This window comes from Ptychodera flava, chromosome 11 (genome assembly GCF_041260155.1).
Source record: "Ptychodera flava strain L36383 chromosome 11, AS_Pfla_20210202, whole genome shotgun sequence".
In the NCBI taxonomy this organism is placed as follows: Eukaryota; Metazoa; Hemichordata; class Enteropneusta; family Ptychoderidae; genus Ptychodera; species Ptychodera flava.
The window spans coordinates 19,959,181-19,978,947 of NC_091938.1; the positions used below are offsets into that span (position 1 = coordinate 19,959,181).

The following is a 19,767-nucleotide window of genomic DNA, read 5'->3' on the forward strand; positions in this document are numbered from 1 at the left end:
TTGTTTGGATCGGATGGCAAAACCAGATGCTTTGCCGTCTGACCCATACTCAGGCAAAACCTCGAGCTACAGTTATGCGGCTAAGAAAGTGCGGAACCTTTGTTGAAGTAGACGCTGCGACATCTGACAGGGCGCGTTTCAGAAAAACGCCGTTGTGTTGAAAAGTATCACACCTGCTTTATTATCAAAGTTGTTTGGGGACAGGGGAGGGGAGAACCAGTTCACATGAACAGCTTAGAAAGAAAAAAACCTGCTCCTCATGAAACGATACGTTATTAGAGTGTAAAAAGTCTAGAAGTCATTATATCTGCATGGAAGCCTAGGCTATAAGAAAAAGCGGGCCCCCTCAACAGGTTTGTGCCTCAGCCATGAACAAATTTAAAACAAGTTATAGGCCCGACAGAAGAGAGATGTATAAAAACTATACACCATTGAAGGAACTTAAATTCCGGGGATACTCGCTTCTGAATTGGTACACATGTACACTTGATAGTTCAAACTTCAAAGCACCGTCACAAACTCTACGTTTCATCTTTAGATTGGGAAGTCTAAACTTTTGACCAGATACAGATACTGATATCAAAGCTCCATATTTTCTACGAAATGACGGGTCAAAATTCGTAGAAGATTCAAAGGTTTTACAATTTTCAAATACTTATAAAATGTCGATTATAACATACGCATACCATGCTCACTGAAACCTAGAAAATATATGTAAAGTAAGCCGTCATTTTGGTAACTAACAATGGTATAAAATTTTCCCGTCACAATTTTCAGTACTGTCACGCAATGTCATTATGGCAAGAGATATTAACGAACTATTTAATGGCAGAAGTTCTTGAACAGTGGGGAAAAACCTCAATAATCCTTTTAAAACATGGTAGTAATGGTAATTCTATTATGGCAACGCGACTGATTGATACACCTTACTTCCGGTTTCGAAAGGCATTCATTAAGCTTACCTATTGCCTATTTGATATAGCTCAATTGTGGATAATTCAGAGCAACAGGACTTTTTACGTCTGCTTAAATTTTCGCATTTTGCTCGTTCTAGATGAATAAGAATGAGATCTGAAATAAAATTACAGTAGTGATATTGATGATCATAATATTTTTCACTAAAAGATAAAAAAGCGACTTCACAGTTTGTTAACATGCTGTATTCTACCAACTATGGGCAAAATTACAAAATAAAATTAGTTTTCTTCCTGTAATGACGATGTGGATCTGAGTCGTGATTTCGCGAAGTAGATTCTACTGAACCGGGGGATTTTAACTCCCCAATCAAGCTTTTAACAACCAAACAGCTTTGAATATATCCCCTAAAAGGAAGACAATGTTTGGTTTCCTACTTCCCAAGCAAACGGATTTCAAACGAGACGAGGGTGGTATTTTTGGCAAAAGGAAGGTCCGCCTCAAAGTTCAAGTTCCTTTCCTGACGTGCACCAAAATCGCCCACGAATAGCTGTAGTTTGAACCCTTACAACTCATCAGCTTATTCAGAACTTTGCATATAATGAAAATATTGAAAGAGGTGTAAATTTATTTGTAAATTATGGATTATGCAATGAGATAACTAACTGGTCATTTAACATGTTACAGGTTTTATTTACATTTAACAGACTTTGACTTGATGGGTTTTTTCTTGGTTAAAGTGAGTTTTTAAAACCATGGCAAACACTGTTTTTATAGCACAAGCAACGGTGACCCCCACACCCTTGGGACATTTTAAAAGATGACAACCCAATTCTCTAATTCCTTTGTCAAAATTATTGTAAAGGACACAGTTATCACCTAGTAATGCAAAATTGGTAAATCAGAGAAGACAGTGTTGAGCACCTCTTTAAATCGATACCGGTACCACCAGTCATTGTTTAATACGTATACGCCTCGAAAGTGAAAGACTTAAACTTTTGCTCAAACTTTCCTGAATGAAACTTTCAACCATTCTCTTACCAAATCAACAATAACAATCGGAGTCACCGTGCAAAGTTTGGAAATAGCGAAACAAATTACCCAATATTTACGATATTTGACATTCAAAATGGCCGCCATTCCTGTGTTTACTCTATGGGAGGAAAATTAAATTTTGAATTTTCGAAAAACTAAGCCGGTGAAAGGTTTTCTTTCTCCAAAAGTTGTAAAATGAGTCCCAACAAGTGGTAGATCAGAAAACATGTAGAAATTTGAGAGTCCGACTATCTGTCCCCGTTCTACCTTAATATGTGCCTCAGTTTTTCGCATTTTGTCCTTCTTTTTCATTTGATATAGGCAAAATTAATGTGTTTTCATCTAAATATGTGTCCGGCTCAGAGTTTAACTTGCACTGTTCATGGAGATGTATGGTGCCAATCACTATGTACTAAGGGAAGCTCTCTCTCTCTCTCTCTCTCTCTCTCTCTCTCATGCACTTGTAAGTCATAGTGTGTTGTTCTTGTGCCAACTTTGAAAGGGACAAAGTCGGCCATTTTTCATGAATTTTGTTTGATACGAGATACTACTTTATATTGTTTGACATGTTGAAAGATACTGAACATGATGCATGAACTGTGGCGAAAATGAATTAATTGTCGTGACCATTAATTCATTTTCGCGATGGTTTCATTTAATTTGTCTAAAACCGGGGTCGAATATGCATGGTCACCCATTCATTCAGTATCTTTCAACATGTCTAACAATATACGTTGTATCTCGTATCAAACAAAATTCATGAAAAATGGCCGACTTTGTCCCTTTAAAGATATTAGGGCCTAGTCAAGTTATTTGACGTGCATGTGTCACAGATATAGTATATTGTCCCTGTACCAACTTTGGATACTATCAGTCGAGGCACATCTGAACATTGGCTTTCGACATGACAAAATGGAAACAAAATGGTGTCGTGGCGGCCACATTGGATCGTATCACAAAACCACTTGACCAGGGCATTCCTTTTACCAGGGCACTCCTGACATGTCTGCATAGATGCACGCAAGCACGGAACCAAATCTATAAGTAACCCGGACTACTGATAAGAAGAAGTCTTTATTCATTGCCGAGAGCCTTATTATGCAAACAAATAGTATTTGTATATACATGGAAAGTGCAAGTAAGAAGGTTTGGGCATTTTGAAAGTCGCAATCACAACTGAGGACCTCTTTGAAAAGAGAAACAATAAAATACAAACAAGCAAGAGTCAACGCCAATAGGCTTAACATCTTGAATTTGAGTTTGAACCTGATCACACCGGTACCAAATGATTTTATGTTCAGTGGCGTGTACAAATTTATATATGGAAAATTAAAGGGAAAAGGGGGACGATAAACTGAATGCAGCCTAGGTCAATAATAACTGCCGAAGTTTCAGAGGGGTAGAGGAAAAATCATCGAGGAGATTAGGCCTATTGTTTTATTTCACTGACCTTTTGCGTCTTCGCCATATAACATGAAAAGGAAATATGAGTAAACCTGTCTCTGTACACTTAAAAGTTAGCCAGGGAGTTATAAAACTACCAAATACGGACAGAATAGTTGCACTCGGAAGACATCCCACCCACTGTCCACCCTTTCCTGTTTAATGGTTTAGCCTACACCGGTTTGTACCTTTGACCTCACAAGTGACCATATTGAGATTTAGGAAGTACCGTTTTCTGCCGTACGAGGCTGAAATTAACGCGCCGGGCGGAAGGTACATTGTGTGGCAGAAATGAGTGTGCTAGCTCATAAAATGACAAGATATTCATAATTTACCAATGCCACTCGAAGCTAGTCGTAGCCATCAACTTTTAGTTGACCAACATGTTCGTCTACTGTAAAGATTATTGTAACCGGGTTCGCTGCTTTCCCAACGTCGTCCTGCGTGATGGCTGTGTACCGCAAATCGCACAGGAAGAACTCCAATCTAACGCTGGCAGTGGCAACAGCGGTACGTCGGCCGATTCGGTGGAAATGTCGCTTGAGCCGGCGATATGGTTCAAGGTAAGCATGAAAAGTTCTTCTGCAGTACTCAGTAGCGCCTCCCATTGACGGTCTATTATCAGGAGTAACGACCGATCGATTGGCCATGTCCAAACGTGAACTGTATTCAAAACTTCTCGCAAATAACGTACGACTCAAATAAAAACATTGACTGAGACCGCGGCCAAGACCCGGTCGAGGATCGACCGTGGCCGGGCGATGAATATTGAGTTTTCCCACCGTCCAACATGTGCCCGGGTTTTGATACTGTAGTTCCACCTTTTTGCTTATTTTCTGGATAGGCTAGGCGTTTACTTCTGTTTGGCGAGCGTTAAAATTAGAAACTGGTGATAACGACGATAGAGGGACCGTGTGATAACCAACCGTCTGTTGGAATTCGTACATACGGTACGGCGGTAAAATAAATACAGTGTTGTGTTTTCAGTGGAAACAAAGTCCAGTGTTGTGTTTTTAGTGGAAACAAAGTCGCTAAAAATTCATTATAACCGCTGAATAGCGTAATGCAGCACGCATTGTTCTATAATCTGAATGTTAATGACTTCGAGTATTGTCAAACATTTTTTACCATGATCGCACAAAGGTCGATCCGTCAAAACTCACAAGGTTTTCAGGTACATTGTATGCGTACTGTGCCCAGTGTCCTGAAAAAGTAAACAAATAATGAGCCCGACTTGAACTTTGAAGAATATGAACAGTAATAGCTATAGTATAGCTGTTATTTCATAATTTTTCAACTCTACTAATACATTGCATTACAAGTGGGGGGAGGGGGTGCCGTTTTTACAACTCACAACTTCATGGGGGTAGTAAGAAGAGGTCAGTGGAGGTAGAACGAGACCTGGCGCATAAATGGTGAAACCACGGAGTAGAAGCCATACATATTTTAGTGTCGCCAAACAATTTTGATGTTTTCTCAATAAATAGGCCATTATCCCATTTCTTTAAATTTCAAGAAAAATTAACAGCCTTGTAGAACCATTGCAACCACAGGCGCTTCAATCATCGCTGCATAAAAACCTCTATGATACAACAAGTAAAAAGTTGTACATCAGGGGCTTCAGCAAGCAATGATCAAAGTGCCTGTGATTGCAATGTGGTAGAGTACAAATCATAAGATCTGAGCCTTTTTTTCCAATCGATGAGTAAGCAGAATTTTATCCCCCCTCCCCCTAAAAGACAACAACAAAAAACAAATTCAACAGTTAGTGATCTTGAAGTTCATCTGCTATGTACCAGCATGGTACTTTTGGTACCTCCATGGTGCCAGCATAGGGGTAAGTTGACCTCTGTGTTCCAGTCTTGCCACACAAAAGCAGTGTTCTCACCAGGAATTTCTGACAGAATAATAGTAATTTGCGTAACAGTGTCAATAATTGTTATGTTAATGATTTATATTGTTTTACCCAACTTAAAGAGTTGTACCATTATGCTTTTAATTACTTCAGGGAGAACACTGAGTGTTTGAAGAGATCAGCTTGACCAACAAATAGAGATTCATGGCTTTAATGGGCTTCAGGGACAGTTTTTTTTGGACAATCAAATTTTTACAATATTTTCCTGGTCCGCTGTTTGTATTGGCCAATTAGAAGTCACATGGAGCATTTTCTGTATTGTTTCTGTGAAAGATTTTCCCACACAGTTAACAACACAGGGGTAACACTGTAGCAGTCAGTTCAAACACGGTCACCAGAGGAATGTGGTTTAAATTTCCAATATGGGTGAAAATTTGATAATTTGTCACAGATCCAAAATTTGCTCAATGTCCCTGACTGTTACTCTTGATTATGGAGGAGCATGATTTTAAGTTTTCTTGAGTAAAGCTTGAGCAAAAGTTTAACACTTTCAGCTTCAAAACACATATTATATTAACAAGGATTTCTTTTCAGACAGCAGAAAGCTTACATCCTTGGTCAAGTGTGGAAGAGTCTCAGAAACTTCTTTTTCTAAGTTACGGGAATTATAACCTTGTGATCCAGGTCATATATTAGGAAAATCTTAGGCTATTGCATAATTAAAATGTAACCCTTTCGGTGCCAAAGTCAATTTTTGTCGTCTTTATAGAATATACTGCAGTAAATTTTTTCAGATTTTTGCCATAATTTTGATAAGACACTGTAGCCAATGAAATGTGATGTCCATTTGGTCCAAAATTATAAAAATATTAAAGAAAAATTTATAACAATTTGTAAAATGTTGGACTGAAATTTTGGTGGGAAAAATTACAGCACTGAAATGCAAAGGGTTAAATCTTTAGATTCATTAACTTTTAAGGAACGAGGTGAGGTTTTAGGTCAATTTAAAGGTAAGCTACATACTGCGATAATTAGACAGTGACCACAAGATGTTTATAAAACTCAAGTGCACCGCAGAGCAGCACTAAATACCAACTTTGTGCTACTTTACTGCCAGATTTGGAACTGTCAAGTGTTTCCAAAGATTTTGAATAAAAATAACATGGTGATAGATGGCATAAATTTTGATCAGACTGGGTTACCAATATTTCAAGCCATTTTATGGTTGTGGACAGCATTGTTCATTTTTAAGCTGCAACTCTGCCAGGCTTTCAACAAATGTAGCTTGTGAACTTATGTAGTAGGCGAGGAAATTTTGATTTAAAACTAACCAAAAAAATTTTGTGTGTTGAACTTTTGTGATATTTTGAGATGGCGCCTGAATCCTATCTAAATACTGGTAGACCCAAACTGTGAATACCATTCATAATTGCCAAAACTGGGCATATATACCAGAATACTCATGATATAAGTTGTAAAATTGCTGTAGATAAGTAAAATTTGTTAAAACTTTTGGGCTATCCAGATACTGATTTCATGTGATTGGGCGTACATGTAGCTACAATCAACAAAACGTGATGACATTACAGTGAGAGAACAGAAATAACATTCATCGGTGGTTGGTAATATTTGTAAAAGTTAAACAGGCTTGTGAAGTTCCGTCTCACATCCGAGTCATGACATTTTGTAAGCCAATGGGATCATTTGAAAATAGAATAGTTCATTTTAGCAGTATGTTGTTTTGAAAAAAAAATGAGACAGTCACGGAATGTCTTCCGGGTGCTCTCGTAAAGCATAAGAAATTTAATATCTGAAAAGAGAAAAGGAAATTTATAGACTACAGGAAATGTAGTCATTGCCGTATGTATAAACAAATCTTATTTTAAAATTAAGGTATTCGGCATGTTTTGATGTAAAATCATCTATTTTGATGTTGTCGTAAAATGTCAATATTGTTTTGGATACAACCTACTTTCAACATGTTTAAGTAGCAGCAGTGTTTCAGATAAGGGTCAAGCCAGTAAGTATTACCAGGCTTCCAGTATTTAGACGTCAAACTGCCAGTTATAAGACTAAGGTAGAAACTGAAAATCTGTAGTGACATTGAAATTCTTTGTCCTCAGGTGAGTCATGTTTTAGATAAATGAGAAACTGCCGAACATAATCACAAATCTGTTGACAATAGGCAGCTTTTCTGTTGACTGCAAGTTGCAAAAAGGGCTTTACCTTGGAAGAAGGAACAAAGTCCAGACATTCCAGACAACTCAATGCCTTTCAAGAAAGCAATAAAAGACTTTGGGAGACTTTTTCCTGTCTGGTGACTTCCAAAGTACATGTATGCATACTAACTTCTTTGTAAATCGCTTAACACAAAGTGAATATGTTTGTTTTGCAAGCCTTTCTCTCTTACTGGAAAATAGATATCTAAAACTTAAAAAAATGCCTTCCCTTCTTTTAACGATCTTGGATATGATAATATTGTGACCTTCTAAGATAACTGTTATTTAAATTAGAATGTGACCTTGGAGAGGCAAGGGTTTTATTTTTTAATCAAAATTTGCATAATTGTTGAATTAGAATGTCTACTGTTTCCATTTACCGCCCAAAGGAGTCTGGACGACATGTGATAATTAGTAATTTTGTGCATTTATAATCTTGTGTTTTAATTTGTGCTGAATGAATACTAGTGTCACAGAGAAGGTCATGTAATTCATGTGTACACAGGGATGAGCAAATCACTCCAGTATTACATCGTCCCTGAACCAGTATCAGCATTGAGTAATCCTGCTCTCTAGCCATTTTGTACATTATTCTCTCACACACATGTATGCTAGTTCCTGATCTATCACGCCAGGGAAATAGCAAATTCACTGTACATACTGCTCTTGCCATACAATAAGGTTATCCTGGCTTTGGTTCACGCCAGCATGTTGAGGTTGGTGTTCTATTTGCTCATTGCAGTGTGAAACTGGTGACTTGTAACAGGGTTCCCCACAAGGAGATTTTTACGGGTGAGCCACCCCTCAGTTTTTGGAGCAATCTATTCATAGGTTAATAATCATACAAAAGAATATATTTTCACAACAAACGAATAATTATGAATTGTAATGTAAACTGGTAACATCTCTGTTTTTTCCAAGCCATGGAGAACACAGTTATAAGAAGTCTACATTTCAATAGCAGATTATTCCAGATCTCATACTTTACAGCAGCATAGTTGAATGTATGAATCCAAATATGCATTTCTTTGAAAATTGTTGTATTTTGTAATGTAAGCAAGTAAATAGCTTCCTCGGCAGTTTCTTTCAGAAGCACAAAAGTAAGATGGTTTGTGGCAACAACAACTTTATCAGGTGTAAGTTGCAATATTTGAAATCAATGAAATGATTACAGAGTCAGCGGATTCTAGAACAGAGTGGCTCAAGTTTCTCTGCAATGGGTCAGTTTGGTTTCTGATTCTCAGGTCTTCACAGTCAGGACTGTTTGTCTCCTCACAAACTAGTCAGGAAGCAATATTCGTGAGTTTTGCAATGATGAATCGGTTTTAAATAGCAGCAATGTTTACGGACGTCATCACCAACTTTCCATACTTCTCTGTTATTTTCAATGGTGAGGTAATTGTGTGGTTACAAATACGCACAGAAAGTCACTAGAGGTCAGGGGTCACAGCCAGTATGACAATGGCCAAAGCGTGCAAGTGGTGACTGTATGAATTCAAGCTGTACTGGGTTTGTGAACTGTACAACTAATCACCATACATCATTACTGACATACAGTAGGTGGGGCACTCTCAACAACAGAGGCATATTTCTTTGTCCTGTCTCTTTTAGACAGAGCTGTACACAACATATACGTGTTACAGTAATACCAGACCCACTTGACTCAGAATCTCCTAGATCTTAGATCTGTCGATATACTTACTTCAGCACCCATCCACGATGAGCACACACATTGGCTCAACCGCTGAATGGCAACTTACAATGCAAGACACTTCAAACTTCTCTCAGGTTTTTAGCACGTCTTAAGGTAGTATGCGCCTCGAAAGTGAAAGACTTAAACTTTTGCTAAAACTTTCCTTAAGGAATCTTTCAACCATTCGCTTTCAAAATCAAGAATAAAAATTGGGGGTCACCATGCAAATTTTGGTACTAGAGAAACATAACTCCAAGCTTTACCAATATATAAAATTCAAAATGGCTGTCATCTCTTTATTGACTCTATGGAGAAAAATAAAATTTTCCAATTTCAAAAAACTAAGCTGGTGAAAAGTTTTCTTACACCAAGAGCTTTAAAATGAATCCCCACAAGTGGTAGATCAGAAAAGAATTGTAAAAGTTTGAGAGTCCGAATATCTGTCTCTCTGGGGCGTGTTCTACCTTAATAGTCGCGCCAGCGCTTACTGACTACGCATGCGCTTATTCATAATATACTATGCGAGTAACCGAAGTGTACCCTTCTTTCATGGGCGCCGCCATGTTTTTTTTTGAGTACTCGTAAATAAACAAATGCGAAACAAATTACTACTATATAACATGCCTTTTATAAAATATACCTCTCTTATTAGCCAGTAAATGTTATTATGCACCTTGTCGCTGATACAAAATATCGTTAATATAGATAAAGGGAGAAAACTGTCGTGCATATGAACGGTGGCATACGCAAAGAATGCTGGGATGGAATCATAGAAGAGCGCCCCCTGTGTCAATAATTAGATTCAAAAATTGCCAGTTTTTAGACGGACGCTATAGTTTTCAGCTTGCACGTGGAAGGTGGGCAGTGCGGTTACCATTGCAATGATAATGATTGCATAATACGTCCTTGTTTAACGCAATAGGCTGTTATCATTGTAAAAATTGCCAATTTTTGTCCAAAATGTTTACACGCTACAGAAAATCTATACCTGCCCTGCTGCAGGGTTTGACGTCGTGTACGTACGTGAACTGCTTTCATCAGAGGGAAACTGGGCATAGTTGTCATATAAACGTTTATGAAGTAACAATTACAGTTTATCATGAATCAATACAAATAACATTGCCAATCTTAACCCCTGGCGCGACACCAAGGGCTGAGCCCTATATAATATTATTTTATAAGCAAAACAAAGCTTGTAACATCAAGTTGTGCAGAGCTTCAAGAAGAGAATATCTCTGCACCTGAACTGTCTCATTGTTCAAAAGAGCATCAAAGAAAAATAAATGCCTATGAATTATTTTTTAATCACTTTCTTATTTTTATAAAGTAATATAGAAAAGATAACAAGCATCAAATTTGACAAATTATGTAAGCTTTACAGGTAATGTTATCACATGAATTACAAGAAATTGAATTAGAATTAGCAACAGTTTCATCCCTAACATTGAACTTAATAATGTTATTTGTATTCGTTTCTTCAAAATGAAGTTTTTGTTGCAACAAAATGCCCAATACATGTAACTGTGTAAAAAATTGTCTTGAAAGACATATTGCCTGTAAAACGCCAGCAGCAGTCATATTTTTACCATATAACAGTAATTGCAGTATAGTCTTTCTGGTAATTTCTGATAGCACAGTTGCCAATTTGCATAACAAATAGTTAATTGTTATGTTAATGAAATTCTATTGTTTAATCCAGGAAGAATACTGAATTGTTGTAACTTTTCAGTGATGCTGTCATAGAAGGATAATATGTTCCTCTGTAATAAAGTGTCTCATTTCCAAAACATAAACCAAAAATCTTACTGTGACTTTTCATAATTGTTTTATTTCTTCACAGGTCTTGATTTTAGATTCCATCAGTATTGACTGTGCAAAGAGGAAGATTCTATGGACAACTTGCTCTCAGTGTCGTCTTACTGGCCAAGACAGAGAATGGGGGTTTGTCTACTGCTCTCATGTCAAACTCTGTAAGTACCAATACATCCAGGGTAATCTTGCATACCTTTGACCCTTTGATCCCCCCCCACCCCTTTATATGGATCGTCCCATCCAATAAAAACGATGGGATTGTCTTACAGTTTGGTGGTGAAAGGGTTAATATGTAAGACAAATAACTAATAATGAAAACCATCTGAAGATAGGTCATCTGGCCTAAACTGACTATTAAGTGTCTCATATCATCCTTTTCATATTCATATTTTAGCCATTGTTTGATTTCCAGTCTATGACGATATGCAAAAATCAAGGTGTCCAGCTGTTGCTGTAAACTAAAAAGGCCAATGGTTTTACCATGGTAACAGCTGTTTATCAACTAGATAGGGTTATATTAAACTTAGACCTTCACAAAATGATCCTTAGATAATCCAGACAGCCTTGTACTGGAAAGCTGTATGTAAGAATTGATCAGAGAGACCTGATCTAAAAATTGTATCATGTACGAGGAACTCAGAGCTGGCTGATATCCGTGATCTACCCTTACTTGGTTACTGAAAGTATTAATGAATAAGAATGGCACTAACTGTCATAATACCAAAATGTACTGAACTCACGGCTAGCTGAGATCGTGATCTGCCCTTACTTGGTTAAAGAACATATGAAATGAATAAGAATGACATTAACTACTGTCATAGTTGCAAACTGTTTTGAGAGAACAGTGTGTCATAGAAACTTCACTTCCTGTTTTGGATCAATTCCGGCGTAGCTGAGTATTGGCAGTTTACCAAGCTGGCGTGTTCCTGCTCTCACGAAGAATGGGACAAACAGATCGTCAACAACAAAGACTTCGTCATATTAGTCAACTGCCTCATTTTGTATTCACAGGCTAAATGAAAAAAGTATGTGACTAAATGGAATGATTTAAATTTCAACCAAATTTGCCATTATTACATCCTAAATTTCAGAGATTAAAACATTTATTTAACGGAATATTTTAAACTTCTAGTATTGTACTTTTGTGACAAATTTTTAGTCGGTCACTGTGCTCAGTTTTATACAATATGACAATTAGCTAGAATTCACAATTTTCCTACTCTCTCATGACCGTCATTTTGTGTGCTCTTCAGCAGGAGCAATTGACCTGGCCAGAGTTAGATTGACTCAAGTTGGCTCAGACGGATAAATCCAAAAAGTTCACTAATGTGATTAAAATGAATCAATTTAAGAACTTGCCTTAGGAATATGACTTTTCAAACTGCTAATAACAGTGTAGTGTTGAACATCTGCGAGCGGAACGGCACGATACGTGTTTATTTTTTCTGCGCGCACATCCTTTACAAATATTTGGCTTGTGATAGTTGGGGGGACTTGAAAAATTTTTAGGATATTGAGGGGGGATCTGAAAAAAATTAAGATTTCAATCACGATTTCTCCAGCCCCCCCCCCCCCCATCGTTATTTGTGAAAGCAGCCTAACCACTACGTATTCAAATGACTTATGCACCATGCTAACAGTTTCAGGGAAAAAGTGACAATGTAAAATTATTATTCATTTTAAAGAAACCTATGACATGGTCATATGCCTCTGGCTCATGACAAGTACAGTATTACAGTCTGTGTACTCAACCAAGATTCATTTCTATCGAAAAACCAAACGGGGATTAATTGCCCATATATGGGAGACAAAGTATTTAATTTTGAATTACAGTTACAATTGTAGTAAAGTTCATGAATGAGAAAGTGGGCTGGCATTATTTCTAAACTCTTCAGGAATTTTTTATTGAAAAACTGACTAGTTCAAGAATGAATGCAACAGGCATTGTCTTGAATTTCAGTCAAGTGAAACAAAAGATTTCATTCAACCTAAATTTATGAATGAATGTTGAGGCATTGTTCTTAATTTCATTAAGTTTTTCAAATACAGCATTGAGTATTTGTTTCAGTACTCAGAAAATATACAATCTAAATCTGAAAGCATCTGAGTGCTGGGTACAGTATAGTAGAAAGGTTTCAGTAAATCTTGTTTATCTTAATAAAATTAAAATGGCTTTTAAAATACTCCATATTTAGAGCTGACAACACATTCTATTGTCATTTGTGTTTTGGTTTTAGTACCTATCTGAATGTAGTGTCCTACCTGGAGCATTGAGGTGAAAATAGGGGAAGTACAGTGACAGACTGAGAAGTAAACATATGTCATTCTTGGAAAAAAACAAACATATTTTGATTTGTTATCAACAGGGATTTTGAAACCACGTCAGATCAGATAAAGTAATCATTTAGTGTGTGTGTGTGTGTGTACAGGTACATTTATGTGTGAATGCACAAAATGTGACAGGATACACTTACATGTAAGAGAACGCATTGTTTTGAATTGTGACCTTTGACCCCCTTATGCCCATTGTTGTTAATGCGGCCCTCGTGTACTTTACCTTGAAGTAAAAATACAGAGAAAACATTGTGCAAGTGAAATTAGGAAAACTTCTTCTCACCAAATGTAGAAGTTCTTATAACTGAGCAAGGAAGACTCAAAACATACTGAAAAATACTTATGTAGGGTAGAAAACTTCTGCACAGGTGAAAAAAGAATAGGAAAAATCAGTACTATAATTTGTGACAAAGTTTGTAATTTAGGTCACAGTGCAGCAAATTACCGTACCATTCTGTCAGTGACATGTTTTCTATTTATATTCAGGAAGTTTTACAAACAACAAAGCTGAGAGATGTACATTTTGTAAATGATATTTTTCGACAAAGTTCTTCTTCCTGCTCATGGCCATAAAAAGGATACTTGATTAGGTAATTTTAGGACGTTAAAATATTCTGAATGAACTTTTAGTTCGCTGATAAGAAATCAATTACTATCACTCTTTAATACTTCCTGGTTCAAAGGTCATTCATGTGATATTGTCATTCAAGTAAGGTTTCATTACTGTAATATGATATGTTTTTCACTTTATATAATAACTTCTAAGTTTTTTACAGAGACCCCCTAGGTAGGGTTTCACATCTCAGGATCTGCCAACATTTTATTATTTCATTGTCCGGCAGAAAGATGTTTATCGTTGAAATCGATAAATTTATGCACATTTTGGTGAATTGTTTGTCTCAAATTTTGAATGCTGTGCAAACAAGTATACAAACATATGGTAGAAATTGATAGGGGCAGCCAATCAGCTGATTCCAGAAATTGTAGCTAGGGGTGTGCTGAGATTTTTTGAATGTGTCTTGATATCTTCTTGTGCATTGCTGTCAGTTGTGTCTGATAGTACTGTAAGAACATAGTACCCTATCCGTTTGACCACTCTATTATTTTGACCACCCCATTTTTTCTCAAGACATATTTTTATTTTATGTATATCAGTTTGACCACCAATAGAAATTGGAACTTTCTCGATCTCTATTATAATTTGACCACTAAAATTATTTCTGCTTTGTAAATTCCCTTGTAATTTGATGATTCAAAATTGCTATTATTTTTTCTAGTTGAATTGATAGAGTTTTTACAGTACATGTCAAACAAGTTGAGTAAAATCTGTGAAAACATCAACATAATTGATCTATTAAAGCTTGGCAAGTTTTGTCCTTGGAAATTTTATCATGCAGTACATACTGTACAAGTGACCTCAATTCAAATTTTCAACTCGGATCTTTTCAATTTTCCTTGTGTCCAGTATACTTATTGCACCGCAATACCATGCATTGGTGAGGAAACCTGAAAATAATTTGTTTTTAATTCTTAGGAAGTTTTGAGTTTACTTTGACGCATTTATTTTCAATACTATAAACCAAACCACTAACTGCCCAGCAGTGTATTAACACAAGTTGATCAAACTTGTATTACCACTTTCGATATCATCTTTTTCTTTCATCCAGTATACCACACAGATGGAGAATGCTATGACTACGACGCTGATCTGGATGATATCTTTGACTTGGCAGCCTGTCTTCTGACTGACAACCCAGACAATAAATCTCTGCTTCGACTTCTTCACTGCTACATCCTTCCCATGATAATCCTCAACTCTGAAGATCTGATGGTTGCTGAGGATGCACTCAAACAACAGGTACAGTCAATAGATTGTAGTACTTCACTGCGGGCAAAATCCTCTTTTACTGGTCTGCCATATTTTTCACTTTGTCTGCCACATAACAGTGTAATGATGAAAATTTTCTTTGAAATGTGACGTGTTTGAAATACTTGTTTGAAGATTTCAGTATGCACCCTGTAGTGCAGTATGAACAGTGTATTTACAGGGCATGCTTGTAAGTCAAACAGACCCTGATCAGTTCTTGTCCCATGTCCCCACAAAAATTTCATTGAGATTTTATAGCTGTGTTTGCAGGCCTGTATCAGGCTGGTCTGCAATGCTATATGGCTGTACAGTGACAGTTATGCCCACTGTATCAATTGCTGTGATCACCAGTTTGAAACACGGATGTACGGAACTGTATCCAGTGATGAATATCCGGGCCGTGCACAAGCTCTGTTAATGTGTAAACTTTATGATGGAAATTCTCAGTCTCTGAAATGACAGGCGTATCATTTGATAATACATAAAAAAATTATAGACTGTATCACATGTCTATATATACATTGTTACCACTAATGTAAAACAGATACTCCTACCAGTATGAAAATCAGGCCATGTCAATAACTTTGTATACAGACTGTCAGATCCATCGGCGATATCGCACACACACACAAGCTCTTGTACAGGGGAAAGTATATGTAACAGTATATGACAATGCAATGTCTTGTGATAACTCTAAAATGATGCGGGTGTACACTCCTGTACCATTTTCCAAAGAGGCTAAAATCTTTACCAGGGATTTTCAATTTTTAATAGCTAGGTTATCCACAAAGGTAATATTTTGTGGAGGATACTAGATGATAATGAGCTGTTTTAGTGTTTTGAAATCAGGTCAAATCAGTCAAATCAGTCAAATCTGGTTCAGGAACATTATCATACTGGTTAAAGATTGATTAATTCATCGTAATGAACAGCGTATCACATCCACTGTTAATAATCAATGTCAAGGATGTCAACTTTTCACGCTGTGCAAGTGATCTCTTTTAAAAAATTATTTTTGGAAGCAATATAGACACAGAGACTATTGGTTACACATTAACAGACTAAAACCAGCAAAGGCTTCCACCTTCCTGTGTGGGTGCGGTTGTAGTACACAGCGCCCTCTAGAGGCAGTGAGGTACTTTTGAGTAAAGAACACTTTACCTGTTGAGCCACAGTAGGGTGACTGTGGTTGAGCCTACCACGAGTCTGAGACTTGAGTCTGACAGTCATAAATGGAAATCTAGGGATAAGTGATTCAAGAGTACAATAATATATTTCATCATTTACATAACCATCAGGAAGGGATATCAATAGCTTGTTTCCTTTTTCCTTCCTTCATCCTGTCATGGATGAGATTCTCATATTCACTTGACCCTTTGTAGTTTTTACAGGGAACCAAATATAGACATAATAATAGCCTTATAATTGTCTAGACTTGGCTGAGGAAATGAGGAAGTTGGACTGATAAAGTAGATAATTGTCATGGTGATTCATGTGTTATTCAGGGCCATCTTTACGTCCTCTTTTATTTATTGTTCACGTGGTATACAGTCAAGTACATGTATTTATGATCAGGAGACGATAGGTCCCAGAGTTCCTCTGTCAATTGACTGAAATAGAGACAGTCAGGAACAATGACAAGCGACAATGACTGTACATAATATCAATTTCTGAAAAGACTAATACTTTAATACTTGATTTCTCCATAGTTTAACAACATGGTACCTGTATATGAAGTGAAGGATATTTGCAAGTTTTTGTAATGGTAGATTCTTGCGTGGCTGAGTGCTAGAACTTGCTTCAAATGTTGCACCAGTACTTCATGCGTGAGATCTGTCAAAAAAGGCCAAAATGGCACAAGCAGCATATCACAAATTGCCATTCTGATTGACATGCTAATGATCTGTGTTTTGAGGCTCACATATTGATATATTTTGCAAGATGTTGTACAGCAATAATGTACCAGCTACGGCAAATGGCTGTATTCAATCAAAGGCTGGTAATGTGTACTGGCCCCTTGACTTTGTGTTTAGAATATCTCTACTTGACCACTGAGGGCGGTCTTCTTTGAAGATTGTAGTCTCTCTTCATCGCGAACTACAGTATAGGAATTTTAAGTGTATTACAGGGACAGAGACAAATCTGTATATTAATATTACAGTATATTCCTGCAACTCTAGGTGGAACACCTTCAAAGAAAAATTCAAGCACAGCTAAGGCAAAAAAAATTTGGTTTTTGACATCAGGTGTAATGGTACAGTGGTAACAAGGTGTAGTTGATTCTAGTAGGGAATAAACCCCACAAAACAAGACACAGAAACACTTACATTCAAAATGAAAGTGAATTTATCATCTGAGAATTCAATGTTATAGATTTGAATTGTGTAAATTGCATGTGTATATATATACCATGCTGTACAATGTCACATAACAGAAACCTTGTTTCCAACTTTCTAGCAATGATTGTCACATGGGACAGTATTATTGAACTTCAAAAGATGTCAAGGAATTTTAATTTTAGAGGTGTAGCTATGACTTTGCAAAAAAAACAGTCAAATAAAAATTAAAATTCAGAGCGTGAGCTTTCCAGGTCATCAAAGACAACTGTCCTTGGATAGGTTTGGCAAGAACTGTCAATTGAAGCACACGGAAAATTTTCACAAAACAAGAGTCACGTCTGTCAGGTAAACGTGTCTCGCAGTTATTTCAGAGCAGCAGTCCAGTATCCAAGCAACACTGCAAAAATATTTGAAAATGGAATTAAAGGAACTGAGTTGTCTTTCCCACAAACTATGGGTCACTACAAAGGACACCCCTCCTCAAGTCACACGACAAAGCAGAATGCAAGTCACCAGTAACTTAAGATGCCCGCATGGTCTTCAAGAAAGACCAGTTCCAGTGAATCTGACTTGGATTTAGAAGTACTCAACATTCCAAAGATTTAGTAATGCTTTCAGTTCAGAGGAATATACAAATAGGGCGGCACAGTGTTCAATTTACCATACCATTTCAACAATCCTAATTCTTCAGAGAGTATGTGTGACATCGCCGATGGATCTGACAATCATGGTCATCATTCCGGAGGTTTGCCTGTGCTGTCTGTCAATCAAACAAGGGATAGACATTTGGGAAAGGTGATTTTTATCACATTCCTTAATACATAAGGGCCTAGATCAGATCTTCAACCTCCTTGATACTTAATGGTACATGTAACTAACTTTAATGTAAAATTTGTCAATAGTTCTAGAGGAAACAAAATAATATCATGCGACTTTCACCACCAAATTATGGTACATCGGTACTTTTTGCTATGGCAACACTAGATAGGAGTAAAATGGTGAAATTGTGTCAATAAGGCTTTGTGATTGATAGGTTGATCAGTGCAAATGCTGTGCAAAACTTTGTTTTCTGTATACGGTTTGGAAGTTCTCGCTGACTGTTATGCAGATATTTTTTATAGATACCCATGAAAACTTGGCCTTGAATTTGCTTAACATGTCATGTATTTAGACAGGTTCCATGCTGTATTGAAGAATACAAAGCAATGAAAGCCCTCCTCAGGTGTGTTTGAACTCACATTGTATAACTTGCAGTTTTAAACAACCCTGAGAAAGTAGCATTACCTACTACATTAGTGTCATCATTGATATCACAGAACCATGTTCCTGTACACAGTCATATAAACAATGAAGTGAATTGGTAAAATTAGAAAATCAGCTATTTTATGAGCAAATTGGTACATTGCCAGTTGTTTACCACCTTACAGCAACCTCCACATTGTCCCACATTGATTTTCAAGCTTTTAATTCAAGTCTCACTGGTTAGCCTACACCCCCGATTGTGTGCTGTAGTTGCCATTGGCAGTGCTATAGAAACACCATCAAAAGTTGTGTGTAGTTCAGCTACTCATCTTTGAGTTATATCAAAAGTGTTTTCAAGTACATTCACCAATCACATTGCAATCTGAGTAACTGTACTCAATCTGGAGAAGAAATTAATATCCCATTGTAAGAGTGCTCATATATTATTGTGAATTATCTCTAGCGGATATAACAGTGATCTGGGCATGTGCAGACACCATGAATGAAATCACAGCACAAAGCCTGTGGCCCAGTTTTATGACCTGTTGGCTAGTGTCCCATTTGCGGTCAATAGCCCTCCGTTGCACTCTGAAAATCCTGTCAATACTCCCGCTGCACTTTGCGGATCTAGCGAGTCACTACCGGCAGGTATTGTTTACAGATTTCAAGGAAGAGATTATTCTCTGAGAACATCACAATAGCCAGGCCTTTCTCTTACGAATAACGATAGTAACATTTGCAACACAGTACATTTTATAATATCAGATGTAATTATATAACTATAAACATTATTGCTTCAAGAGCAATTGCTCACCAGAATATTGTTATATTGAAAAAATGCCTTTTCAAAATAAACATTATAGTTGTTTAAACAAATTACAGAATGTTACAGTGTAGAAAATCAACAATGATATCACAGTATTATAACATAGAAACAATAATTTAATATTATTTTCACCAATAACTAGCAAACAAATCATATCAAACCAGAATAAACATGTTTATTTAAAACA

General features: G+C 36.8%; 2 protein-coding genes across 2 annotated transcripts in view; both read left to right on the top strand.

Annotated features, from left to right (window-relative positions):
- The window catches only part of LOC139143758 (puromycin-sensitive aminopeptidase-like), a 539,468-nt gene that overhangs the window by 178,545 nt on the left and 341,156 nt on the right, over positions 1-19,767 (top strand). The gene's annotated exons all lie outside the window — the stretch shown is intronic.
- The window catches only part of LOC139143755 (uncharacterized), a 38,390-nt gene continuing 22,214 nt past the window's right edge, over positions 3,592-19,767 (top strand). The window contains exons 1-3 of the mRNA XM_070714296.1: positions 3,592-3,956; positions 11,001-11,130; positions 14,974-15,164. Coding sequence (XP_070570397.1) covers positions 3,777-3,956; positions 11,001-11,130; positions 14,974-15,164 — 501 coding nt within the window. The 5' untranslated portion in view covers positions 3,592-3,776. The remainder of the gene's footprint in view (positions 3,957-11,000; positions 11,131-14,973; positions 15,165-19,767) is intronic.